Source organism: Tyto alba, unplaced genomic scaffold, assembly GCF_018691265.1.
Source record: "Tyto alba isolate M040663 unplaced genomic scaffold, T.alba_DEE_v4.0 Super-Scaffold_48, whole genome shotgun sequence".
Lineage (NCBI taxonomy): Eukaryota > Metazoa > Chordata > Aves > Strigiformes > Tytonidae > Tyto > Tyto alba.
In genome coordinates, this window is record NW_024881324.1 from 26,841,446 (window position 1) to 26,869,327 (window position 27,882).

The 27,882-nt window shown below is 43.9% G+C and overlaps 1 protein-coding gene across 2 annotated transcripts in view; it reads left to right on the forward strand.

The window, feature by feature from the left end:
- Positions 1 to 22,476, forward strand: part of LOC104360733 (death associated protein) — a 62,130-nt gene extending 39,654 nt beyond the window's left edge. For both annotated transcript variants that reach the window (XM_042806901.1, XM_032989080.2), the window contains exons 3-4: positions 15,605 to 15,647; positions 19,674 to 22,476. In XM_042806901.1, the coding sequence (XP_042662835.1) occupies positions 15,605 to 15,647; positions 19,674 to 19,793 (163 nt within the window). In that variant the 3' untranslated portion in view covers positions 19,794 to 22,476. The remainder of the gene's footprint in view (positions 1 to 15,604; positions 15,648 to 19,673) is intronic.
- Positions 22,477 to 27,882: the final 5,406 nt, after the last annotated feature.

Here is a 27,882-nt window from a genome sequence, read left to right on the forward strand (position 1 = left end):
CCGCCAGCGTCAGGCGGGTGCGTTCTACGGGCGGAAAATACGCGTGCACAGCGACCTGCTTCGCAAAGGGAGAGGCAGCCGGTGATCTTCAAGGCATGGAACCAGCGCTGTGGGCGTTTGAACCTCCGGAGACAGGCTGCCCTGGGCACTGGGCCGGTGCACCCCTGCAGTGACGAGTGTTATCTGTGGCCTGGCGTGTCCGTGGGCACTGCTAACAGCGCCTGAGTGGCACTCGGATAAACCGCTTGGGAACACACTGATGTGCAGCTCCGGGGACAAGGTCACGTTAGCAATGGTATTTGAGTTGGCCTCTGCTTACGTTGCCTGCCTGGTCTGTGCTTAAAAGGGCTATGATCTTTTGGGCTACCGAGTCCGCGTTTTGCACAATATTGTCTTTCCTTATCATTAGAACCAGATTGTTTGGAGAAAAATACCGGTTAGCTATGGAAGAATAGACTATGTAGACTAAAAACCAAGATATTGTGTGAGGCGGTAGACAACCAGCTCTTTTGGTCTGTCCTGTTTAATCTGTGTATTCGTGCTCAAATTCCTTTCACATTTTTCCCGGGGGTTGTATCAGATGTTTCCCTTTTGTCGTGCTTCTTTGACAGTGGTTATGCAGGCTAAGTTACACGTTCTACTGAAAATTCAGAAGTGGTTTCTCAAGTGCAAGTACCCTACTTGATACTCTTCATTCAGTTTTCAGAGGTACAGCGTTCCTGTTTAAATCGAGTGAAACTGTGAATGCCTAACCCCTTTGGAAATTGTGGCAGGGAATATTAATGAAAATACCTAGTCTTCGGGTTTACAAACTGCTTTTGAAACTGGTGCATTATGTGCACAATAGCTGAGATACTGAATAGGTTTTCTGTAGGTTTTCCAAAGACATAAACACCACAAAATTGCACCTTCACGTTGCTGCTGGTATTTTGATCTGATCGAAAACCTGACCTACCTGAAATAAATACAAGCCTTCCTGAAGTCCTAAATATGCATTTCCATTTAAAACCCACCACTGAATAGTCATACCTGTCAGCCTGGTTTAAGTTTTTAATTAATTTGTTCCTCAAGATTACCATCCCTAAAAGAAATGGTAACAGCTGGTCAAATTGCTTTATATGCCAAGAGTGACAGTGAGGTAACACTAAGTGATATCAAAATTAGACTTGCTGAATATTGATCGGTTGATGAGAAGGTTATGAGAGGCTGCTTGCCAGTCTGAGACCTAGAAAAAGACAGCAATTACTTCAGGGTGAGCATTTTTTTTTTTTTTTTTTAGTGAATTGGCTTAGCTCATGTTTTCTGTAGTGTTTCCGTTCTGCGTTAACACCCTTAATGTTACGTGAAGCTCTGCAAAACAAATGCAGACTAAAATCAGCACAACTTCCATTACTCCCACGGATGCTCATAGTTCCTTCCCCCTTTGGCACAATGCTAGGTATATAATTTCTGTTGCACGTCATGGTTGTACCATGCCAGCACAGAGCAGGTAACAGAGCGCGGGCAATGTCCCATGTGTTTTTCTTCTGCTGTGGACGGTTGTGAGCGTCCTGTTTCAAATGCTGAAGTCATAACCTTTTGGATTCATCAAAGATTGAGGATCTCCAGTGGTCTATATGGAAACTAGGGTTCTGGAAATAGCAGAGGTACCAGAACTCATACGTAGATGAGTTTCTGCATTGCCTTTTCATGTGCTCTCTCTAGTATTACTATTGTCTACAAAACACGATACCTACCTCTTGTAGCACCAAGCGTGTCCCTGGATAATTCTCTGCACTGTCACCCAGGCCTGTCGCAGGAGCTTCTACTTTCACTGTGTTTTAGGAAATTTTTCTTGATACTTATTCAGCAAATTGCTGCCAAATGAAAGGATGTCCTTTCTTCCCTTTTTTTTCCCCTCCTCTTTCCCCATCCTTTCCCTCCCCTCGCCTCTAGAGTTTCTTCACCTACTGTACTTCTGACCAGTACTCAGAAAATTCTTGACCTATCTGTCTTTGGAAGGAATGGGCCCTTCTCTTACTTTCACTCATAGATCAAGTACCATGATTGCACCGTGTTTTTTTCTGAACTGTGGATTGTGCTATTATTCTCTCTGTGTTGCATCAGGAAACGCTGATGTTTTTCAAAGCCGAGCTTCATAACAAAGCTTGCTTTCCTCACCTAAAGCTCCTGTACGCTTTTTTACTTCCTACTTCTCTTGATGTATTAGTTATGAATAAGGATCGCTGCTGTAAAATTTGTGGAAATTTCTCTTTGTTTGCAACTGAAAGTAGCTAGAAGAGATCCCTCTGATAGACAAAAATGAAATTAAACTTCCGTTTGCAGCTGGCCATTACGTTGCAGCAGTAGCACTGCTGTCATCTGGGTCTCTGGGGTGTGTCTCCATGGACAACTTCTGTATAAAGATTTTAAATAAATATGACAGGAGCCCAATACCCTTCTGTCAATTTTAATGTCATAGTGGCAAGTATTCAGAGCAAGTATACACAAGAGGTCTGTCTCCTCTCTTGGAAGTGCAGGTTAATAATAGGAATGCCATATTGGTTAATACAGAGTTTTGCCGTAAATATAGAGGTTGAAAATTAGAAAATGGTTTGGCCTTTTGATAAATTAAAAACGTTCTCTTTACACCTGCTCTTTTGCTTTTTTTCATGGTGATAAACTCAGAATGAATGGGTGACATGAAAAGACATTAAAAGAGTGTGCAAACCTGTTTCCTGATCAAAAGTTTACATATATCAGTTTATAAATTGTTATCTTGGGAAATAATGTGAAAGGAGGATTATAAGTGAATACAAGTACAAACAGTAAATGTATCGGGCATTAATTTGGCTTCTTGTGTTCTGATTTTGAGTTCTTAAGCACAACTATCTGGTTGTGACCAAAAACCTATAGTAATCCATGTAATTGGGTTTTTTTCAGCCCCCATCAGAGACTAGATATTCATTGGATCAGAGCTTTATGTGTGTGGGAGCAGCCTGAATTTTAGTCTGGCCTCACCAATTAATTTGCGCCTACCATGTGGTAGGTGCTCTGGGAATCACTATGAGACTGAGAAGTGACCACAGATAGACGTCATTTCCCAAAATACATTATTGTTACATCTTTGTTACTTTCCATTGACCTTCATTGTTTTATGTTTCAGAATTTTGTCTCATCTGAATAAAAAAATCAAATAATATATATAATTTTCAGTTAAATGAAGACTTCTGTTTTTCTTTTTGGTGCCAAATTTTTAAGATTTATCTGCATTGTAAGATATCAAACCAGAATTTAGACCCTTATTGTAGAATGTGAGACCCTTCTCGTATACATGTATTTCTGTCAGTATGATTTCAACTATCTCTGTCTCTCAGTGCTATCTTTCATGGGAAGTTTTCCTGATGTGAGCAGGTTAGTCATTGTATCCTTTCTCGGTGTTCTTTGACTTGGCAATTTAGGCCAGTGTATCCTTAATTTTCTCCCTAAGTCTGTGATAGAAAAAAAGAAGAAAGTTAAGATCCAGAATGGTGCAGTTTCTCTAAAGCATTTTCAAGACTTCTCATTGCAGAGGTTTTCAGCTGCTTCTGAGATCATGTGAATTCAGAAGAGTTTAGCTGAATCAGGCACTACATAATCTTATACTCCAGCCTGCAGCAAAATTCGGTTGCAGCAAAATTTGGTTGCTACAAGTTCCAAATTCCCGATCTTCTGTATTTACATGTGAAGTGATTATGTGGTAAGTTAGAGATGTTTTCTCAGGAAAGCACAGGCTTTGGAGATACGTTATTCGAAGACATTACTCATTAGAAAATAAACAATTTGGTGATTAACTTGCTGTTGTGCACAGTTATTGTGTGGTTATTAAAAACAACTGAAAAAATTACTGGTTTGGGAACTAGCCCTTGGGGGCCAAGGCTGTTAGAGGTAGCTAGAGCTGGAGAGGATGGGGAGCAGGACAGGATCTTTACCTCCCCTGTACCCTCTGCCAAAAAGTACCATTTAAAAATCTCCTCTGGTTCCGGCTCCTGGAGATCTTGAGCTCCCTCTAACCGCTTGATTTTGTAATAAAAACTGAATGGTGATGGGTTTTATACTGATCTCTTTATTTGAAGAGTCAGCATTACACAGATGTTTATGTGCCAGCAGATTGGGGAGCCTTAATGGTGGGAAGGGATATAAGAAAAATTAATAGAATGAAGAGATAAATAATGGGAAATATATTTTTATAATGGAAATGTCTCATATTTACAAAATGTTTCTTCAGAATGTTTAAATTTGAAAAGAATAAGCTGTCAGTAAGTTGTACCACGTTATGAAGAGTCATGCAGTATAGCATTTACAAATGTGTACACCTGGTTTTGTGCATGTGTGCACCTGTATGATAGAAGGTGCAGTTATTGTGACAATTACTATTTCCACCTTTTAATTGTTTAATTGAAAATCTGATTGCAGTGTCATACCTCTTCAGTAATTTTCACACTGACATACTGGGGCTCCATTACTCTGTTGAACTACATAGAATAAAAATGACCTTCTGAATCAGGAGAGATCTCTGCATTTGCATGTTAATAGACTTCTACAAAAGGTATATCCTGGTTCAATAGCAAGTTAAAATCTATTCATTAAAATGTTTATATGTCCGACTGCACACAGGATGACAGAAATGGCTTTTTGAAGCATACAGAGGAATCGAGAAATCTTTAGAAAAAAAATTATTTGCTAATCTAACCTAGATTGATACTCGGCTACACTTCATTTTTGAAACAAGTAGTACATTTTACTTGTGCCCATTGTCCCTGATTTCAAAGGCGAGTAGGCTAATGACTCCTTAAGTCAACTCCCATTATTATGTAGCCACTTGTAACATCCAGACAATGGCCATAGTTACTACCACTAGGTAGTTGTTTTGGAAAAACTATTTTTGCTGAGGATACCCTTCAGTTAAAACTGCAGAAACATAACATTAGACAGCAATCTAGCCAGAACTGTGCCATCAGGTAGTAGATAAAATAAAATGAGTGATTTTTAGTGTCTTTATTTTCTGTTGTACTCTGTATGGAAATGACCAGTATAAAATACTAGTACAGACTAACAGTATAAAGTACCAACCACATCGCTGTTTGTTAAATGTAAACTCAGCTGAGACTATGCATGCTTGTTTCATTTCGTTTTCATTCCTCAGACTGATCTATTTGTCCTGCAGAACCAAAGTGAAGAAGTAAAACTACGTGTGCATCACAAGCAGAAAAAAAAATGTAATCTAACCCTGTTCTGTATGGTAGAAGGTAATGTTGCCAAGTGGTTAGCTGCCATTCTGTGGGTCCTATAGGACTTTTTTAAGAAAACGTGCTGGGTCTGCGTGAGTGGCAGGGTCTTTGGTAGCAGGGGAGGGGGCTACCTCCTTTTGGTAGCAGTGGCCCCTGAGAAGCTTCTCAAAGCTCCCCCAGCTCCAAGTCGGACCCGCCTCTGGCCAAGGCCAAGCCAATTAGCAGTGGTGGCTGTGCCTCTGATAACGCATTGAATAAGGGGAACCTGAGAGGAGGAGTTGGAGTTGTGAGGAGGAGCTGTGACATCTGTGTGAACACTGAGGTCCGTGGAAGAACAGAGGAGGAAAGGGGGTGAGGTGCACTGGTCCAGAGGCCCCTGTATCCCATGGTGAGACAGCAGGGGCTCTGTGTGTGTGTGTGTCTGCCACCTGTGGAGGTCCACAGTGGAGCAGATGCTGACCTGCAGCCTGTGGAAGAGTCCTCACTGGAGCAGGTGACCGTTCCTGAAGGAGGCTGGGACTCTGTGGGGAGAAGCAGCCTCCTCTGTTGTTGTTTGGCACTGGAAGGACTGCAACATGTGGGGGTGACCCATGCCAGAGCAGCTTGGGAAACACTGTGGCCCGTGGGAGGGGGACTCATGTTGGAGAAAGTTTGTGGAGGACTGTCTTCTGTGAGAGGAGAACGAGGAGGGATCAGAGGAAGAACACGAGGAGTTCCCCCCATCTTGAGGAGTTAAAAACAGCAGGAATGACTGCACCCCCATTTCCTGTGCTGCTGGGGGGGAGGAGGTAGAGATATCAGGAGAAAAGCTGAGCCCAGGAAGAAGGGAGGGGTGGGGGGAAGGCGTTTTTAAGATGTGGTAATGCTTCTTACTGTCCCACTCTGTTAAGTGTTGTTGTTAGTGTCTATTAAATTTATGTTCTTTTTTTCTTCCCCTAACAAGTCTGTCTTTTGCCTGTGACTGTAATGGGGGAGTCATCCCTCCCTGTCCTTACCTGGATTCCTGAGCCTTTTGCTTTATTTTTTTCCTTCCCAGTGCTGGCGATGAGGGGCAGAGTGAGCATCTGCATGGTGCTCAGTTGCTCTCTGAGCTCAAACCACGACAGGAAATGAACTGCTTTGTCTATTATTAAATCATTTAAAAGCCATTCGAACAAATGGAGCACCAGGATGTGACAGGTCTAGCAAACTAGATTTTGTTAGATGAACAGAAAAATTAGCAGTGGTATTGACATTCAGGAGTTTGTAGTTGCTTTAAGATTTCTATATCCAGTTGACATGAATGGGCACTACTATAGAACTGTATTCAGATTTAACAGCACATTGATCTGTTACCCATTTGTGTTGTCATGGCTTTTATTATCTCTTAAAGTTTAGACATTTATTTCACACTGAGTGAAAGCTTACATCTAAGAACTCTTCTTGAAATCTTTCAGATTGTAATTCTTTGAATCCCATAGCTATTGATTTCTTCAAGGTCATTTACCGTGTATTTTCTTGATACCAAGTTCTGGTCCCGTTGACAGTGGAAGTTTTGCAGGTAATTGTAGTAATATCTGATGGTTTTCTTCTAAATTAAACCATTTAATCGAATTAAGATTAAAATGGAAGAAACAGCCTGTTCTGGTTGCATTCGGGTGACTGGATGTTTCTGGAAGGAAAATGAAAATGCTGCCTTTCTGACCGCCACAGCTCAGCAACAGGCGTAGTAATGGTGGTAGAGGAATTAAGTGGCTGCTTCCTCTAAGGTCAACAGAGCTCACCTGGAAATTTCTCCAAGTTCATTTAAACAAAGATGCACCCTTATCTGAATCCATTTTAGAGTACTTTGTTCCTTTTGTCACATTAAAAACCTAGGTAGGCTAAGTTTATTAGGGACTAGGGTTTTTTTTTTTTACTCTTAAAACTAAGCTGTTAAGTTGAAAACATTTTTTAAGTCTGTCTTCTGTTGCTCCTTTATGGGCTCTAAATATAAGGTTGTGTACTTGGGGAATGTTTTCTTTGTTTTCTGTGTCTGAATAAAGAGGAATTCCAGCTTCTGGGATTTACTGGTCTCTTATTCCTCTGACAAGATTTACGCCTCTATAAACACCACTTGCCGCTGGAGAGTAGGGAGAATTGTGTCGATAACTTTGGCAGGGTTTGAACTAGAGCAAATTCCTGGCCCATACTGCCAGATCGCAGAGTCTTCAGCATGGGATCCGATACGACCAGGGTGTCTTCATGACCTTCTACAGCGCCCTTCATTGCGCTCAAAGCTTTCCTAGGAACGGCCTATTGAAATGGCCAAAGAACTTCATCACGGTCTGTTCTGCTGCGGGCAGAGCCGTGAACAGCCACAGAAGTGAAAAAAAAAAATGCTGATTTTAATATGCAGTTGCATTGGAGAACTCCACATAACAGTAGGGCGCAACTACAGAATAAAACCCATGCAAAATGCGCGGTGTAAAATTGGGTTAGGACTCCTCACAGTAGTGCTGTGGTTGCGGAAGACGTAGGACTCACGCACGTGCAAGCGCATGCATGCACATTTGACTTTGTGTCTGCCGTGTAGTTTGAGGTAATAAGAAGCAATATTTCAGCCGTTCAAGGTAGTAGGAGAGTGAAAGGTGCTCATCTACTGAATGATGAATGGCTTGTGCCATCAGAAAGCAAGATTCAGGTATGAACTCTTAACAGGAAGGGTTGGGAAGTTCTGGGCCACCGCTGCGTGTCTCTGAGACAAACACAGATTTACCTGCACAGGAGTGAGAAGATTTTCACCCGCCCATTAGCTCATACTCCGTGTCTCCTTCACTGCACTGGACATCGTGTATTCCTAGTCGGGGTGTCACGCCGTTTTTCCAGTCCCGCTCCATCTTTCCTCTGCTGGGAGTCGGAGGAGCTGACGCGTCGGGAGCCGAGACGCTGGAGCGCAGGGCCCACGGTCGCGACAGTCACAGCGTGGGAGGGTGTCACCGTCACGGGAACGTGGCCCAGGGGCGCCCTTCGGCGCTCGACTAACACAGGGGAGACTCGGTCCTCTCTCCCCCCTTCGCACCACGGGCTTTGCTGTCCGTTTGGCAAATGCTTAAAGTCTGCCCGGCTTCACTCCTTAGTTTAGAGTTTCCCTTGAGCCGTGTCGCCCTTTAAGTACTGCTTGCTTTATGTCAGTTTTCCTAGTTCTCGTTTTTTCCACGGTTAAGTGGCTGCAGATACAAAGTGCGCTAATGCTGCGGTGGCTGCCCATGGCATGACGTTCACTGAGAGCTAAATGTAGGTACCATGATAGCAGGGTTGAACCCTAATAAATGAACCAGTAGTTGGAGAATTACAGAGTATTTCTAAGTCCTCTGAGTCTATAGAAAAGGTGGAATACTTAAATCTTCTTTTTGTGATCAGAAGAAGGCATGAAGGAAAATTTACTCTCTGATAGCAATGTCATATGCAACAAGATAAGACGTGGTGGATATACTTCTTAAATAATATTTTATGGCTAACGCATGTGCTAAAAACAAAGATGAATGAGAGGCTGGTGAGATTAATCGGGCCATATGCTGCAGTACATCGACAGTGAATGTAAGAACAATGAATGTCAATCAGTTGCTATTAAATATAATGGCCGGTGATTTACCACCTCGTTAAAAGATCAGGACACACAATCTGCCTGTGTGTGAATAGCAAAACAAATAGTCATTAAAATTTCCTGATTGGGCGTTGAGTTCTTCCTTCAAACTTGCATTAATTTTGCCTGCATAGGAAAAGGGAAAATTTGGCAGAGTGGAAGCTATCTCGCGGGGTGTATGGGGGCACAGACTGGTGCACAGGGACAAGAAAATTGTTTGCCAAAAGTAGTGTCCGTAGGTACGTATATGAATTTGTGTGTATATCTGTATTGTGTTTCATCCGGATTGGGCATCAAGGGGAAGTACTGCTTTTTACTGGGCTTAGTATGTGCCACAGCATCTGGATTCCTCTGAGGTTGTTCCCTACTCACATTACACGATACTCAGAGGTCCAACAGTGCCATCCTGTGGGTGATTTTAAAGGTTTGAAAGCTATGGCAGATAAATAAATGACCCCAACTGGATAAATTATCATAGAATATCAGATACTGTATGTCCCCATGCAATCAGCTAGAATATTTCCCTCTGGTAGTCAGTCAGACTAATTATTACTTTTCCGTCCAGAAAATGAATAACCTAAATATATCATAACCAATGGGAAAGTATTTCAGGCAAGCTGATGAGCAGTGTGCTTGTTAGTTTTACTCTGTTGATGAGAAATGCGTTTTTAATCATCTCTGTGTTTTTAATCATCTTGGAATTTATTTTCGCAGACAATGCCAAAATCAAAGGCAACTATGTAAATTAAAATAAGCACCCCTATAAAGAAGTATCTGGACATCTTTAAAGAGGCTCTAGTCTGCAACTAAGACTAGCTAGCTTTCATGTTTCGGAAGCAGAAAATACGAATTTCTAAGCAACCTTTAAGATTAAGCTGGATGGTTTGAACAACAGGCCAAAATGCTTTTAATTCCAGAAAAATAAGGACAGGATTATAATCTGAAGTTCTGTTGACTGAAGATGAAATTCTGCTCAGCATATTTGGAGAGCTTTCTGTTCATGGGGCGAGTGTCATGCCAGGACAAGGTAGAAAATAGCAAAACTCGCCGTAGTCAGGGAACAGTCAGGGGATCGACAGGTAACTTCAGATCTTACTGTCTCATATGTGCTTTTCATTTTGCTTATGTAAGCGACTTGTTTGAGAGTGAATGATATGTTTACTTGGAAGTGAGGAAGGAAATACAGGGCAGGCTCCTCAGTAGAAGGTTCTGCTCGTTTCTCAAGTCCCTGGTGTTTGGGGGTGCTGGAGGGGTGAGGTGCATGCTGGCTGCACGCTGCGTCGTGCTGTTATTTATATATTTTGTGTATCTGTTTGCCAGGCCCACTTAAATAGCAGAAGGTGATTGCCAGTGATAAGCCGTATCATTAATTCCCACAAGTATGAAAAGACAAGTATGAATCGTTCCCATTTAGAAGATGTTTGATGTAGTTTTATTGTATTTAACTTTTTTACCTATATTGACCAAAAAATCTAGTCTAACAAAAGCCTTGCATCTGCGTAGTTCTGTCCTCTTTTAAGTAGAGCGGCTGCGCGGGGCTGAGCTGCTGGCTGGGGTTAAACCACGACAGGATAACTTGAGCCCTGGGGCATCGGCGTTCATATAACTTTACGGATTTCTATCCTAATGGATGTGAATAGGTATGTGTCATATAAATGTCTAATTCTAGTCTCGAATCTGACTAAATTCTTGATCTTGGCGTTGCCTTATTTTCAGGAGGCTCTGCATCTAATTCTACGGTATTTTAAAGGTATCTGCTATTATTAGTTTTAAATGTATGCCTTCTACTTTCTTCAGGTGTCTCTACTTACATTATAATGAAGGTAAATGGGAACAATGTTCTCCACTCTTTTGTATACTGTATGCAAATAGTTCTTAGCTCCTTCTTCACATAGAAGGTTCTCCATGATCTCTCAGCTATTTTTTCCATCTTTATTTCTGCTCTGATTCTTTACTTGTGGAGTTCCTGGCCTGAATACAGTATTTTAAATGGGGCATACTGTGAGGTACTATTTTTACCGTTGCTTTTTCTCATTCTTTATTTGTCCTAAGCATGCTGTCTTGCTTTTTCTGATCGCCAGTGAACGCGAAGCGCTAGTCTTCGGCACTGCCTGGCCACAGCGAGCCTCCTTTCCTTTTCAGGAGCTGTTGTAGTTCACGTGGAACGGGGCGACGCGTACGCACGGTTCTGTTCCCGGGTTTGCCAACTTGAAGTGTAGGTCTTTGCTCCGGATCGCGCCGGGAGCGATGCTCACGGTCCTCCACGGGAAACGGGGGGCCGGGCCGGTGGACGTGCCTAGCCCCTGCCCGGGTTGGTGCACATACCACTGCATGGGCAGGTAGGTGTGGTCAGTAGCCAGGACGTCCCCTGTTCAGCCGGGGAACTAATTTAGTCAGTTTCTGTATTTTAAATAGAATTGGATAAATACTCATCTGCCCTCCGATTGTTCCGCCGCCTGTAGGAGGTTGCACAGTAATTCCAATGTCAGAGCGTTTGTCTTTACAGTATGTCTGCCAGCCAATCCCTCCAAGGTGAAGGCGTAAGAATTTAGTATTATTAATGCCTCCTTTCATCTAGTTAACGATCTTTTCAAGCATTCCATCTTCTTTGTGATTTACTTGCGCTGTCAGATAAAGATCTTACTTAAGCTAAGTATTATGAAATAATAGAAATCTTTATTTTATTTGAATACAATCGGGATAAGTGAATCCAGCAGAGAGTCTGATGTTAAACAGATGCAGTTCTTAGCAGCATCACACACGTAAAATCAGCATAAGTTCTTTGAATGCTCAGATCTTAACAGACGCATTCTTTTCCTCCATATGTTATAATAAAATAAGGTTTTGCTCTGAAAGTATTGACACACACACTAAGCAGTTTTGGCCAACATGCCATTTTATTCCTTACACGATCTCAGCTGTGGCTATTATTTAATTTTAAATAAATGTGTGCATTAAATAGCTGTAAAGCACATATATGGATACTCAAAATCAGTTTTTGTCAAAGTAATGATTTTTTGTTTACTGATGCCTAGACAAAGGAATGCTGCGTCTTCAAAGCAACATCTGTCAAACCGATTTTCATCAGATTAAGTATATACTCAAAGCAACCATCACAGCCTACAAAATACTGGAAATGTAGGTTCTGCTTTGCATAAAACACCAATGGAATTTAAAGCACTTGAAAGTGTTTCACAAATGTAGTGATGATAGCCTGTGCATATGCTCCATTTTTGTTTCTATTTTCGGTAGGTCCTTGGGAAAGATGATGAGTAATGTTGCAACACTGCACTCCCAGTAGATGTCCCCAAGTGCAGTTACAGAGTTACGGTCCTGGCAGCTCATCTGGGTCTGCAAAAACCAATGGTTTGAGAGTCTGGCAGTAGAGATTGAATTTATTGCAAAGAAGTTCATCTCTAGAAAGATTTCTCTCGTTAAGAATTACATTAAAGCGTGAATCGGTGACTGATTATCCAGGCCTTTCTCTGATCTGCTGAATTCTTCATTAGTATAGACACGTGATTATACGTGCTCCAGCCTGATTCTGGTGTTGTAGATCATCAAAGATAACTAATAATATTCAATTTTAAAAGATCTTTACTGGGACAATGTAACCTGGTAAAAACGAGGGGAAAGCCAGTGGCTTTAGCATAAGAACTTAAATACAGGCACATTCAATCATTCACGTTTCTGGCCAGCTTTCTGTCTTTTCCCCTACTAGGGAATAATTATTGTATGAAAACGAGCTTCCTAATAGGCTGGTGTGTCTTCCATGGGAGCGAAGCATTTTGCCTTTGTAATAAATTGAGAAGTGAAGCCTCATTTCCAGTGTGTGCCCACAGCTGAGTGTGGGAACTCCGGTCAGCCAGGAATGAGTGCCGGGGATTTCTGTCAAAGATCTTTGTGACTGGGGGATAGAGGGTGCTTGAGCGGGAAGCCAATTCCCTTTAGTCCTTCCACTGAAAAGTTGGAAATCTAGCGGAGACTAAGAAGAGTCCTGTCAAAAAAAATCCGTGGAGAGGACAAGCAAGCGTGAATGTCAGGGACAAATCCGTCCCTCTGCATCTGGGTGTAGATACGTTACTGCGACTCTCATTTCTTGTTATGTTGTTCCCTGTGTGTCAGTGAATTGCCCTGTGCTATCCTAAAATGTTCCGCGTGAACCCTAGGCAAGTGAGTGCGAGATGCTTTTGGTGCCTACCACGTGCCCGTGGGGTAGTCCTAATTAGTGTCCTCTTCCTCAGACGCTGCAACTGAAGGTGGTCGCAGAACCGGCTGCGTGCAAACAAGGATAAATATGTTATTTGATGATAGAGTTCAAGATAAATGCTTTATATCGGAAGGATATAGTTTTTACCAGGAAAATAGCATGGCTGATTTTTGTCTTCTTTGTAAAGATATGCTAGCTACTTCTGCGATACTACCCGAAATGTAAACCTCAGACTGGATTTTAGCTTAACTCAGTATGAAAACGATCTTTATGGAATCTTCATCCTAATTCCTTAGCCAAAGACACATACAACCAAGTAAAAGCAAGTATGGAAACGTGACAAATATTCTAACCCTCTCAGCTCTATTGTGTACCAGGGAACTTGGCACTTGCAAGCTTGGGTCCTTTGAATATTAATAGCATGGCATTTCAAACAGGAGATAGGGGCTTCTGAGAAGATTTCGGCACCATGCAATGGGGAAAGCTGGGTTTGAAACAACTGTTAGGCAAGAGATTCCTTCCAGCTGTCATTTTTGGCCAAAACCATAGAGCATTTCACTCGTCGTTAAAGCAAGAAGTATGCAGCACAGCAGATCCTGCGGGGTGTGGTGGTCAGACAAGCTGTAGCGGGTTCAGCAAATACAGGCTCTTTCTGGGAAATGTTGATTTGAATTTCATGCATCATCCAAGCATAGTGAACACCGAAAGGTCGTGGTAAGAATATGAGAAAAAAATCCATCTGATTTGAATTTCTCACTATCCAGTATTGTTAATAACGCAATGTCAAACAAATAACTGTTTCTCGTGAGTGTTACTAAAGTCAGATTCCACGTATAGTTGAAGAATAACTTGCCACGCATTTTTTTTTTTTTCCATTTACTGTTCATTTCCTTTATAATATCACGGTGTTAGTTTATGAATGGTATCTTAAGCCACTGCAGTGCATCTGTGTTTTCTCAGAGTTATTTGAGTCAGTTACTTAGCATCCAGGAAATCTCATGCAGACTGTAACATGCTAATTGGCTCAGTACAATTAGGATAAAATGAAAGTGTTTTGCTATTGATCTTCGCTTGTTATTAGTTTATACTAACAGAAAATTGGATCAAAGCGGTTTAATACAGCTATCAAAATGTTCTTCCTTATTGCAGGAAATATCACTGGTCTCTTAAATGGAGGTATTTTGGAGCAGAACTTCCTTCCTTTCTCCCTTTTTCTGATCCTGTCTTTCTGACTTTTTAAAAATCGGTAGGAGGGATGATGAGTCCTATTAAATAACGAGGATGTTCAGAGACTGTGTACCAATGCTGCAACTTAACCAGGGCTGTGGCAATATTTATTGGACCATTATATCGAGATCTAATACCGTGCTGCTTGTTACCTTAACTTCACGTAACATCACGTTAATAAATCTTCACAAGCTGTGTGGTCGCAAAGTGCGTCATAACAGCCGGTCCCGTTCCCTTCATAAATCATTTGGTTTGTATTTGCCTGCCGTTGCTCAGACCTCGTCAGCTGTAACACCCCAAAGGTAGGGACCCTTCCCACGGTGCGAGGTAACGAGCCGCCCGCCCCGAGCCCCCGGGTTAGGGGCGTGCTCGGAGGGGGGCACAGCTTTACGCCCGCGCTCCCCTCCCCTTCGCCGTGCCTCGGGTCGCACGGTTTTCTTACGGGAATACTGCCTCTGCTGGGGGAGATTTTCTGGAGCTCCTAGCCTCGATCCTTCTGCAGACTCCAGGCCTCTCCACGCCTCTGGTTTTACTTGCCCAGGAGACCACTGAAGTGCTGAGTATTTCTAATTTAGACACTGTGGCAATGCCCCCCCTCCCCTGGGGATGAACCGTTCAGCCTGGCTGCACTTTGGCCCCCCACGTCGATAAACCTTTGTTTTATTGCAGATGTGATTCGCCTTCTGTGTAACAGAGTAGATAAATATCTGCTTTGGAATCTATGATTTAAAGTACTGAGTGTTGTTTTTTCTGAGACTCGGTATCTTAATCCATTTGATTGACAGACATAAACTTGAATTTTATTTTATTCTCCATCACAGCGATAAGTTTAGTCCAACTACAGCGTCATTGTTGTAATACAAATATACTAAGCCTGAAGTACTGCTGACAGCTTATATATAAAATTTGAGGATTAAGAAACCAGTGCAAACAAGCAAACACTGTCAGCTTTAAGTAAGGAATGGAGTGGTGTTGCAGTAGGCTTTACTGCTGTCACAACTAATGTGAAGTAATAGCAGCCAAAACCTGCAGGTCTGTTCTTGGCTGCAGTAAGAACTAGCAAGGTAGTTGTCATTTGAAGATGAAATTTGTCTTGTGCACTTGAAGTGTTCATTAATTGACAAAAATAACACTTTGATTTGTCTTGTCCACTTGAAGTGTTCATTAGTTGACAAAAATAACACTTTGTCTTGTCCACTTGAAGCGTTCATTAATTGACAAAAATAACACTTTTATTTGCATTGTATGTGTGATGTACTTTTTGTTTCTACATTCTAAATAATCTGTACAAATAATCCCCTTTATTTTTTTCAGCCCACCTAAACCAGCGGTGTTCATCTCTGGTGTCATTGCTAGGGTAAGATTATCATTAAAATTTTTTGAATCATAGAAAAATTATTGTAGGCTTTTCAGAATTATCACTGATCAGAGCAAAATTAATCTTTTTCTTTCCCCTTCCCCTTTTATGAGAAGAGGCTTTATGTTTTCTATATTTGCGTAAGTCCCTTTGAGCATTCTTTTTGGTTTCGTGTGAAATAACTGAAATTATTTATTAAAATCACTTATACCGTTTTACTTTACGGCGCTATTCCCTGGATTTTAGCAGCAGGTGGGACCTGGAAATCTAGGAGGGAAATCATTAGTATTAACTAGCCCTTTACGTAATGGGTAGCTTTATTACGACGGCCTTACACCTCTGGGGTGTGTGACGGGGTTTCTGTCAGATCCCGTAGGTGGAAAGAGCGAGCTGATGCCACTGTCCCTACCCTGCGAGGGTGGTGGACAGACACTGCTGTATGTCCTGGACCTCCGTCTGCACCAAGGTGGATACTTATTTAGGCACTTAAATGCCTAATTACTTCTAACTAATTATTGCGTGAGTGTTTAGTAATTTTGATAGCACTTTAACGGGGTAGTGATTTTTTCTTTTTTTTTGAGTGAGTGATTTAGGAAATCTCAGACATGAAGAACACAGGCCCCCTGTTTAGTAGGCATGCAAAAGATTCAAAAATTAAACTATTTTCTTAATTTTCTACCTCTGCTTCAGCTAATCAGTTACTTGATGGGGTACTAATCTCCAGTAAGCTGTCAGCTACCAGTTTATTTAATAACCTATGAAGAGCAAAATTGTTCTGTCATTTTCTGAGACTTTGTAGCTCCCAAACGTGTGTTAAAATTTCTTCCCTAAGTAACAAACAAAACCTAGCAATGCTTTTTTTGAAACAGGAGTAATTTTTCAATTGTGTTTTCAAGCTTCCTGGTATAAAATAGCTCTCCTCAGTGTCAAGTGGAGGTTTGTATACCGTGACCTGCCTTGTTGAATGTCTTTATCAAACAGAAGGCTCCTCATCAGGTTTTGCAGATGGCACCAACTTGTGAGAAACAGTTAATAAGTTTGAGGGCAGGGCTGCTGCTTGGAGGGACCTGGACAGTGTCGTGGTTTGGGCCTGGTTGACAGCCAACCACAATGCAGCAGCTCTCTCTCCCTTCCCCTCCGGCAATGAGAAGGGACAGAGAGCCAGGCTTGGGGTTCAAGATAGGACTGGGATGGGGGAAAATCCCCCTTTATGATCACGAGCAAAAGGCAGACTCGTTAGGGGAAGAAAAAAAAAAAGAACATACATTTATTACAGACACTAACAACACATAACAGAGTAGGACAGTGAGAAGCATTGCCCCATCTTGAGAACACCTTCCCCCCACCCCTCCCTTCTTCCCGGGCTCAGCTCTGCTCCCGATATCTCTACCTCCTCCCCCAGGGGCGCAGGGGCAGGGAATGGGGGGTGCAGGCAGCGCTGCCACTTCCTTCATCTTCGGTGAGGGGAGTGTCCGGAACTTGTTACCCCCTGCTCCATCGTGGTCCCCCTCTCACAGCAGACAGTCCTCCACAAATTTTCTCCAACATGAGTCCCTCCCACGGGCCGCAGCGTTCCCCACACTGCTCCGTCATGGGTCACTAACTTCCTCTGACTGGATTCCCTCCCACGGCTGCAGCCCTTCCCGAGCTGCTCCGGCGTGGGACACCCCCGCATGCTGCAATCCTCCCAGCGCTGAATTACAGCAGTGGGGCTGCCTTTTCCCATGAGACCCCGGCCTTCTTCGGGCACAGAACCTTGATCAACTGAGCAGGAACCACAGGCCATAAATCAATGTCTGCTCCACCGTAGATCTTCATGGGTGGCAGGGGGGGGACGCCCTGCCGTCTCCCCACAGGATACAGGGGGGTCTCTGCCCCGGCACACCTCCCCCCTCCTTCCTTCCTCCGTTCCCCCACTGACCTTGGTGTTCACGCAGCTGCCCCAACTCCCCCTCACCAGTCCCACTGCTCCTCACCACGTCCCTTCTTAAATACGTTCTGGCAGAGGCGCAGCTGATGGGCTCAGTTTTGGCGCAGAGGTGGAGCTGACTTGGAGCTGGGGGAGCTTCGAGAAGCTTCTCACAGGGGGCCGCCCCGATAGCCCCCTCCCCTGCCAGCAAAAAACCCCCCACTCACTCACCCCAGGACAACAGGCTGGAAGAATGTCGGGAAGCGGCGGGACGCGAGCCAGCCACGTGCAAGACAGCAAGAAAGCCGTCCTGGGCCGCGTGAACAGCAGCTGGTAGACCGAAGGGAGGGATTATCCCCCTCGCTCCAGCACTCTCTAGACCACATCTGGAAGGGTTCATCCAGTTTGGGACCCCCCCCCCGGCGCGTGGAAGGGGTTGGTGCTCCAGGGCGAGACCGCTGGAAGGCCACCAAGGTGGCTGAGGGGTTGGAGCACCGGCCCTGGGAGGAGAGGCTGAGGGAACAGACCTCGTTTCGCATGGGGAGGGGAGAGATGATTTGGGGAGGACCTCACAGCAGCCTCCCAGCATCTCCAAGGAAGTTAGCAAGAGGAGGGAGCCGGGCTGTTTGGAGCGGTGCACAGCAGACGGGCGAGAGACAGCAGACACAAACTGAAATGGAAGGGCCTGACTTAGACATTAAAAAAAAAAAAAAGAACTTTTTCACCGTGAGGACATTCGGGCAGTGGAGCAGGTTGCCTGGAGGGGCTATTTAGTCTCTGTCCTTAGAGGTTTTCAAGGCCAGACTGAACAAAAACCTTGAGTAAGTTGGTCTGATCTTACAGCTGGCTCTGCTTTGAGCAGGAGGTTGGGCTAGAGACATCCTGAGGTCCCTTCCAACCTGAATTATTCTGCAATATTTTGATTCTAAGGTAGGCGTTTTCTGCTGAAATTTACAGACTGACTGTCATCTGCTCAAGCGTGACAGTCCCCACATGTCACAGAAGAGCTGCATTCCCATCAGCCATTTGAGACAGCGAGGTGTGAGGGATCAGAGAGGTATGGAAAAGGCAAACAGCAGCATCAGTGGGAAAGAAGGCAGAAAATGCCAGGTCTGAGAAGAGCAGATCTTTGAAAACTGGAAGCGACTTGGAGTAGAGGACAAAGTGAAGAAATGTAAAAAGTTAACCTAATGAGCAAGATTAAAAAGAAAAAATTGTGTCAGAACAGAAGGGAAGAGTTTGGAGTAGGTTGAAACGGGGTCGGGTGTGGAACAGGCCGTCTGCGATGTCAGCTTTGTACAAAATACCTCCGCGTGAGGTTGTCACCCCACGAGCCCGTGGAATGCAGCCCGTTTCTGGCTGATGATATATTTGTCCCCATTTCTAAACGGGGAAGTTGTGGTGCTATTCTCCTCCCCCTGACACTGAGCGCTGGTGGTAGTTGGTTCCCATTGCTTTTTGGAAACCTTGTGGGACTGACCCTAGAAATGACATTTCTAACTAGGTGGCATAAGGGGTACACCTGAGCTGAGCCTGCCCAACAGCAGCATGCGAGAACTAACGCCACCAGACCTGGTCAAAAGAACGTGTTAAACTTAAAAGCCAGCCACCCCTAAGGTTGGAGTCAAAAGTGGGTTTAGATCCTGCCTGTCTTCCTACAGAACTGGCGCTCCTACCGTAGGTTTTCTGATGGGGGTGGTTTTTCACACTGCCTTGCTGTATTTGTAAAATAGTCTCCTCTTTCTGGTTGCTTTGTGTAAACCAAACAGGTCAATGAGATCTGGCCGTACAGAGCCAGTGGAAGTGGCTTAGTATGAGGAGCTGTTAAGCACTGAAGATAGGAATATTGGTTTTGTTTTTTTTTTTTTTCCCTTGGGTCACTTTAAGATACCGTGTTCTTGGATGGTGTGTAGAATTGGAAGAAGTGAAACTTGCATAAGAGAAATTTTGAAGTTGGCTAAAAGAATGTCAAGGTAGGATGTGTACAGGGGGACTTCAGGGTAACACGCAACACTGATTTCCACCTGCTTTTCACACGTTTAAAACTTACATCCACTCGAACTGAAAAGTCTGCTTTTAAGGTTTCTGAAATTGTTCCTGGTGTGTTCTTTGAACAGGGTGATAAGGACTTCCCTCCAGCTGCGGCTCAGGTGGCTCATCAGAAACCACATCCTTCTGTGGAAAAGCTTCCTCACCCGCAACATGTCAAACAGCACATCCACCAGCCTCGCAAGTGAGCTCTCCATCAGAACCTCAGCCAAACTGCCATCAGTGAATAAGTTTTTAAAAGAAGATGAAAACCCTTCAGGATTCACACTCAAATCAGTAAAATTGACCTCTAAAATATTATGCCGTTTCATTTACTTTAATTCTTGAGGGTTAATAAGAATTAAGACATTGTTCAGTTGTTATCCCGGATGGAAAATTCTCTATTAAGTATTTTGCTGATCAGGGGTGGGGGTTTTTTATAAGATTTTCTTACTGCCAAGATAAAACTTTGGTATGAATAATAGGATTAATGAGCTTAAAACTTGTACTTCTAGTTGTGGCATTGCAATACCAGATAGTTAATGTAGTTTTTACGCTAAGCCAATAAGGACGAATAGCCCTTTTGTACCAGTACCTTTACCATCTGGAGGGAGTTTGTGGTGTGTGTCGAGATAGAAATCAGTGGCTGTCTTGATTACATAGAGCCCTTCCAGTCTTCAGTATCCTATGGCATTGCACTCCAGTGACTGTGCCCTCCGATTTCCACTAGTGAGGTGATAAAAGGGCCCAAAAACACTCTCAGGTGGGCGGAAATCCAGCTGGATCTTCTTTGCACCCCTTTGAACTTGCACAGTCTTGCTGAGGTTCTTCCATTTGGAGGTCTGTGGATGTGGAAAGGGGAGAGGAATGAGAGCTACAGGAACATTGATGCTATAGGCAGTGGATTTGTGATCTCGTGGGTCTCTCTGGGGGCTCTGTTTTTATGAGGTGATGATTTCTTAGTTCCAATAACAAGCTGAAGGAGCTCAGGACCCTCCAGAATTGAAGTTAAAATAAACTGGCGAAAAACAGGTTTTCTTTTTTAACTTGAGGTTTGAGATATCTGATTGAAACTAAGACATATCATTAGTAAACGTGTTTAACTTTATGACCAAACCTCTGTTGCGCATCGTATTTTTTCCTAGTCTTCTTATTGTGAATAAGGACAGTAGTAATATGAGGGAATAAAAAAGTTACTGTTCAAATAGAGCGATTGGATTAGTTTTGGCCACGTAACTAAATCTTTAGATTGCACAGTTCAAAATCACTGAGCTCTATTATCTTCCTTCTGCAACTCATCTCCAAAAAAACCAGGAAAATAATTTGTTAGACATTCCACCTACATGTTTTAAGTGTACTTCTGTTTTTAACTGACAGTAATTTTTAAATACAGTACAGCCTTTAGTATCCTCTAGGTTTGTAAAACTGGAGCTAGTGCTGCAAACATTCACTGAAAGTTTGGTGTTGCTTGAGGCTTTACTAGCTCATTTATGTTTAAAATCAGATAGTATAGGAAACCAGTGAGGACAGATTTTAAAATACTATTTTAAAAAATTTCTGCGGATTAAATAATTATTCCCGGAGCGGCTGATTCAAAACAACAACAAAATCATGTGAAATACGGCCCATTTCACAAGTGGAATAACTCACCCCGTGTAGGTGAGAGGGACCTGGCATTTCCATCCCTTCACAGGCTTGAAATGGAAGTGATGCTTCGCAGAGGGTATGCATGGATATATTTGTGCTACACCTGAGGAATGACGCACAACCTCTACATGCAGTCCTTGTTTTCAATTTAAGTAGATAACCGTACTTGCCTTAAGGAGTGAGTGTTGTTTGTGAGAGTTATTCTGTCTTAGGGTATGCACCCTTTTAAAGATCTTCTCTCTGTTGCTGACATCGGTGCGTCCCAGGCCTCGTTTGTAGCCGCTCGTGAGCGTGCAGGTGATTCACTCGTTCGTGAGGGGTGGCGTTGTCGAGCCCGGGGGAACATCTGCAGGGGTGGGATGGGACAGAAAGAGGCGGCATCTGGTTGATGGTGCAGCCAGCAGCAGCCAGCAGCAGCCAGCAGCAGCCAGCAGCAGAGCAGAGCATCGGTCGCTTGCTGCTGGGAGCTGCTGGCTTGAGAGTGAGGGGAGCAGGATTCGGCTCCGCTGGTCCTGTGCCTACATCTGACGTGTTGGCCTGGACCCCAGCTGCAGTCAGGGGTGATGGAAGGGGGGGGGGGGTCGGTAGAGTTGAGGTGCAGCACCTTTGGCCAAATGGAAGTGTCCTTCCAGAGGAGCCGGATCGCTGCCGACTGCCTTGGTGGCAGTGGAACACTAAACATACCTCGGTGTAGGACCCACGGTTAGGTGGGGCTGTGTACCCCTCCTCCACGTGCAGTAACAGCTGGTAGAAGCGCTTCTGAAAGTAAAACCACGTTTCCACTCTAATACTAAAAGTTAGCAACGTGGATGCTTTTGAATTATCAACTGCTGCTCCTGATTGTTCATGCAATATATGCAGCGTATATAGACAGTACCTGTATTTTGTCCTTGATTACTTAGATGGATGTGTAAGTTTGTACAACGGAGTATGACTCTCGAGATAGCTTTAGTGGCTTTTAGAATTCCTATACGATTAGAAAATGTCTCTGTATGAAAGCATATTATATATTGGGGGGGGGTATCCGTGTTTATACAGAGGTGTCCTTACCAAAGCATTACCTTCCCCAAAATAACCATAACTGGTGATCCGGGTTGCCTACTGATGGTTATCGATACTTTTAAAATGTGTTACAATAACAGGCAAACATAGGAGGTGTTCAAATGTTACCTTGAAATGATTGCAAATGAAATTTTCTGTAATTGTCAGTGTGGCAATAACGCAACAATAAAGCATGGAGTTGTATATTGGGCTCTTTTTTTTTTTCTGTAAGTACAGTGTAAATCAGCAGGGTGCGGTTTTGTGGGGTTTATGGGATTTTATTACAGAATGCTGCATGACTAATCAACATTTTATAGATAGTGAAATTTATTAGGAAGTCTTACGGCACAGTGGATGAGCTGTTTGGGATAGCCCAGTCTCGTTTAAAATGAAAAGTGGGTGCTACCAGCTAGAATGGGAGTTGCTGTTTTCCCCTATGACATTGGAGACCCTCACTCGATTTTGTGAAGCTATAGAGTCTAAGCCTGGTAATAAATCAGTATGGTAAAAGGAATGACATTAAACATTTTCCCTTGCTTTTCAAGTTCTAGTCTTTCAGAAAAATAAAGTATTGCTATCAGAAGAGGTGGCAAGTTTCTCATAAAACGGCAGTTAACATTACATAGTGCATGCCATAGTACAAGCGACTCACAAGAGTTTGAAGAAATGGCTGCAATGTTTCCGGAACCTTTCTGATGCTTTGGCCATCCTATATTTAGTGTATGTGTAGTGTGTATATAATAGAACAAATAGATGTGATGCAGTACAGATGCGCTAGATTTGCAGCCCTGGGACTATTGCAATGGTATGTCCTTAGTCTCTGCACTCACGTAGTGATGGGCTACATTATTCAAAAAATGTCTTCTTTCGTGAAAATTTGGGGGAAATACCTGTGCATGGTGCCTGGCATGTTGTTTCCTGGGTTGTCCACAATTATTCCAAGTTCCATGGCCCTGCTATCAGCAGTATTGTAAATGTTAATAGTAATTAGAAACTTTTTTTCTTCTAGTTTCAGCAGTATGGTTGACCCCTTTTTGTCGTCAGATATCTTGAAACATAAGTCTTGTACTTTTATCCGCGGTGGTGTGATCCTCACAGGCTCCTGGCCGTTCAGTGGAAATGTTCACAGCAATCTGTTTCATACAGAGGTGGCGGGGATGGATTGGGCACACGTTTTTGTCCCTTTGGAATAATTTTATTCTGAATACTCACCGTCTTCGTGGAGGAGGGAGGTGTGGGTTTTATAAACCACTTCTCATGTCCCCTGCAGTTTCAGGTATATCGAGTTTAAAATGAGATTTAAATCTAGACCGATGCCTTTAGCTGTAGGATTAAGATACATTAATTGTGTTTTAGAAGACGTGGGGCTGTCAGGAAGGGTACAGTTACTTTTACAGCAGGAAGAGACGTTGCTGGTCAGATGCTGCAATGACATAAAGAACTGAGAAGACAAATCTCTGGTTTAGTTCAATTTCTTTGCACACAAACCTCTTCCCTCACAGGATAAAGACACTTAAGTATAACTGGTTACAGCTAACATCGTCTGCTCTGTCAGTAAAAGAGGAATGCAGATCATAGTGACTGGAGGAGCCTCAGTGAGAAGAAACCGAGTCAAGTCTAGAGCAGTAAACCTTCAGACTTCTTCAACGGACGAGTAAAAGAAATCTTCATTGTAGCTGTAGCCTTTGGTAAGTGCTGTGCATAATTGTATTTTGTAAAATTAGCAAAGGTAATGACTAAGTGCTGATTTGCTTTCCTAAAGAATTCTTTTATTCCCCTCAAAATTTCTCTGTCAATCACACCGCTGGCATGCACACTTTTTTCTTGGGAAGGTAGAGGTTTGTATTTTGTTGCTGCGCTCTAGGATCTCCTTCAAGAACATGTATTTATTGGTTTTACCCATCCACCATCAGAGAACAGACTGCATTTACTGTGTACTGGTGTTTGAGTCTTTTCATAAAACGGTAGCACTGGTGTTTAGGTTGGAAGCCTGAGAGCTCGGTGGAAGGGGTTGTATTTCATGAAGCACTCCAGGAACGAAGTGGTCACTTCTGTTGCAAAGATTCTTTCCCTTTCCTTCAGGATGCCGATCAGAGCTGAGAAGAAAAAAAAAAAAAAAAAAAAAAAACATAGAACACCTTTTTTTCTGAGAATGGAATGTGTTACTGCTTGGAGCTGATGGGCGGGCGTGGATGCAGATGATTTTTTGCAGAACACACTCCCAGTGCTGCCAGGGACAAAACGTGGGTGCTAGAGCCATTGCAAGCATAGATCTTGCAAGTGACCTTGGAAGAAGCCCTGTAACATAATCTCAGCTGCCCAGCTTGCGTTGGAGATATTTTTAGAAAACTGGAGTGGCTGGCGTTCGGTAGGTCACTCGCGGCTTTAGGAGAAGGAAAGCATTTGTAATCCACAGTGATTTTAAGGATTATAAAAATTGTTTAGCTGTTAATGAGCTGTGAGCTCTCTATAGCCGACAGCGAGGACACGTGTATTACCTCTGGTATTTTCTTACACTGGTGTGATAGAGCTGGTTCAGCGAAATGTTTTTTATCCTTCTAGCTGGCAAACGAGCAGCCGGTTATGGACGTATGTAAAATAACTTCTTACAGGCCGTTTTTGGTAGGCTCTCAGGTGTCGGTGGGTGTCTGATACCCTGTTCAGAAGGCTAATGACATCCCTTTCTTACGTACGGAGGATCAAGTGCTCTGGAGAGCACAGCAGCTAAACTGGCTTCCCTCTTAAACCACAAGTGTCTCTTGAAATACAGAACAGCAGCGTTAGTTAAAATGGAATAAAAAATTAGCTACTAATTTCTGCGTGCTGCCAGCGGCTGAAAGAACCAGTATCTTGTCACGTTTCAGGGGTGACTAAAACCACGGATATGTTCAATGCCTTTCTGAGTAAAATTGCACCAACGTGCCAGTGTTTGGGTCTGAAGGAGGAGAGGCGTCATTTTTCTCCTCGTTTTACACTTACTTGTGAACCTGCTGCATTTATCTGAAAAGTTTGCTCGGTATTTAAATAAAAAAAAAAAAAAAAAAAAAAAGCCTTTTTTCTGAAGTCACGTACACCTAATCTTAGGCTTCCTTTAATCTTTCAAGTGACGTGTTGCTCTGCAGGGAGGACTAACCTTCCATTTGTCTGAGCTCTGCTGACCTCGGGGTTCGTTTCTCCAAACCCAACCCGTGGTTGCTGCTGCGAATTCGGAGCGGGTTCGCGCGAACGGGGGCCGTGACCCTCGGGGTTCCTGCCGAGAGACTCCTAACGCTGATGGGGGGGGGGGGTGAAGGGGCAAAGGGGCGCCCCGCCGAAGGGGTTTGGGTGGGAGGGAGGTGAGCCTTCAGCTGCCGGGGGGGGGGGGTTTGTAGGGGTGGTGGTCGGGGGCTTTCTCATCCCCCCCCCTTGGGTGCCCTGGCACCTGTAAAGGCAGGGGGGGCCCGCTGGGTTTGCACGGGGGGGGGACACCCCTTGGGGAAGCTGAAGGCTTCGTAGCTTTGCCTCTTGGAGACTTGCAGAGCGTGGGCGGCGTGCTGGTGGAGCGCTTCGGGCTTCCTTGGGGTTGGTTTTTTTTTGTTGTTGTTTTTTTTTTTTTTTTCGATGTATTTAACTCTGCGGCGAACCGGAGCTGTGACCACAGCGGTAAACCCGCGGGCGTTAAAACCAGAATGGTAAGTGGATCGGCACGGAGGCGGACTCACGTGTGCTCTGGGAAGCTGTTGTGAGAAGGTGATGAGGGCGAAGGAGCCGAGCTGCCATCTCGTTTCAGAACTGGATACCGGCCGTTTCTTATGTCGCTCGGTGACCTCAGTTTCCACTGCCTAATTGTGTACTGGAAGCACAATCCATTGATTTGCAAATCCCCGTGTCCTTGAATCTTTTTGCATGGGAGGGACCTCTGGATGAGGAAAATCGGCAAATGCAAACCTATTGTAACAAACTCGTGGTTCTTTTCACCTACAAGGTTTAGCATAAAGAAATACGTATTATCTGCCTTTGCTGCAAAAGCCAGCAATAGGTGTATGTGGGATGTGGAACTGAGACATATTATAGTTGAAGTTGAGACCTAATTAATATTCTAGTGTGTGTGTACCTACAAAGAGAGAGAACAGTCAATTTTAGAAACTAAGATGTGATATTTTATTTATCCCAGAGGCGTTAAGCAATGTGAGATCGGATTCCTTGGAACTCACAGTCTGGGTGAACACCTTTAACATCCTTTTTGTAGGCAGATTTTTACGGTGTTAAATCTGAGTTGCTAATTAAAAAAAAAAAAAAAAGCTACATTAGAAGCTGATCCGTTGCCTAATTCCTACTCACTGGATAAAAGATAATGAATAGCAAATGCAAGAATTCTCTTTCAGGGCCTGACTGATCACCCAGAACAGAATAAACATCAGCCCGCTGCTGACGCGACACCGGTGGCAGCCGGAGGGGTCGGCAGTGAAAGGCTGAAGCCTTCGATGAGCCTTTCGACTGAGCTTATTAGGAGGACGTTCGTTAAGCACAGCCTCGCTTCCCACCGCGCCGAACGGCGCCCGCACTGCGCACCAGCGCGGGGAGCCCCGCTTTGCGTGTCCAAGAGCTGCTCCACCATCAGCCAGTTGTCGTTAGGATAAATATTTACAGAAAGTACAGAGCGTGGCCTGACTACTTGCCGCGATTCGTAGCACTCCTCTTTCCTGGGTCCGTGTGTTCAGTTTGTTTACAGACACGGGGGGGGGGGTTTTGTTTTTTTTTTTCGGGGCTGCCGTCGGGCGCGGCGCGTGTCGCTCTCTGGCGGCTGGTCCCTCTGCAGGAGGTGGGACTGTTGGGTTAAAAGGCAGAATCTGTGCCTTGAAAGGTATACGAGATGTTACCCGTGGTGCGTGAGCAGATCTCTCCCGGGAGATTTAAGGTCCCTACGGGTGCAGGTTCCTTCAAGGCAGGTTGTTCTCCCATCCCACGCAGGCTCTCGGAGGATTTCTGGCTTGTGTTTACTGAGTCCTGTTAACTTCGGTGGTAACTCTCCAAGGCATTCAAGTCATTTCAGATTTTTTTTTGCAGGACTGGAGCGTTCAAACGAGGTATTTCACATGAGGCAGGGACCTCCAAACGTCTCTCTTCTCAAACGCTGTAAGGCACATCAACCTGGAAAAGGGTAAGAGGAGGAGACTCGGGGGCAGACCCTTCGCTTTATGTGAGTTTGGTCTGTGGAGCTCTGCCCAGGAACGTGAGTGTTGTTACCTGACTGTGTCCAATCTTCAGCTCTGTGTCTCGATGGCTCCTAAGCCACTTTTTAAACATTGGCTTCTGGGCGTTTCGTGGACGCAAATGCGTTGTAAAGCTTCAGGGAATGAAATGAAATTTGGCGTGTAAAATACGACCCCAACTCGTTGCTGCGTTGGCCCCATGCTTTCAAAAATAGGGGACTGGAGTTCAGCAGAGCCCCTTGGAAGAAGGAGCACCTGTCTGTGCAGTGCTCTTAGCTTGAACAGCAAGTTTAGAAGAAAAGATGGTATGAGTGAAAACCTGAATTGCTTTGAAAACAATTGAACACAATTTTTCAGAGTAAATTAACTTACTAGATAGGAAGGGGGGAAAAAATAATTACTATTTTAACACACAGGT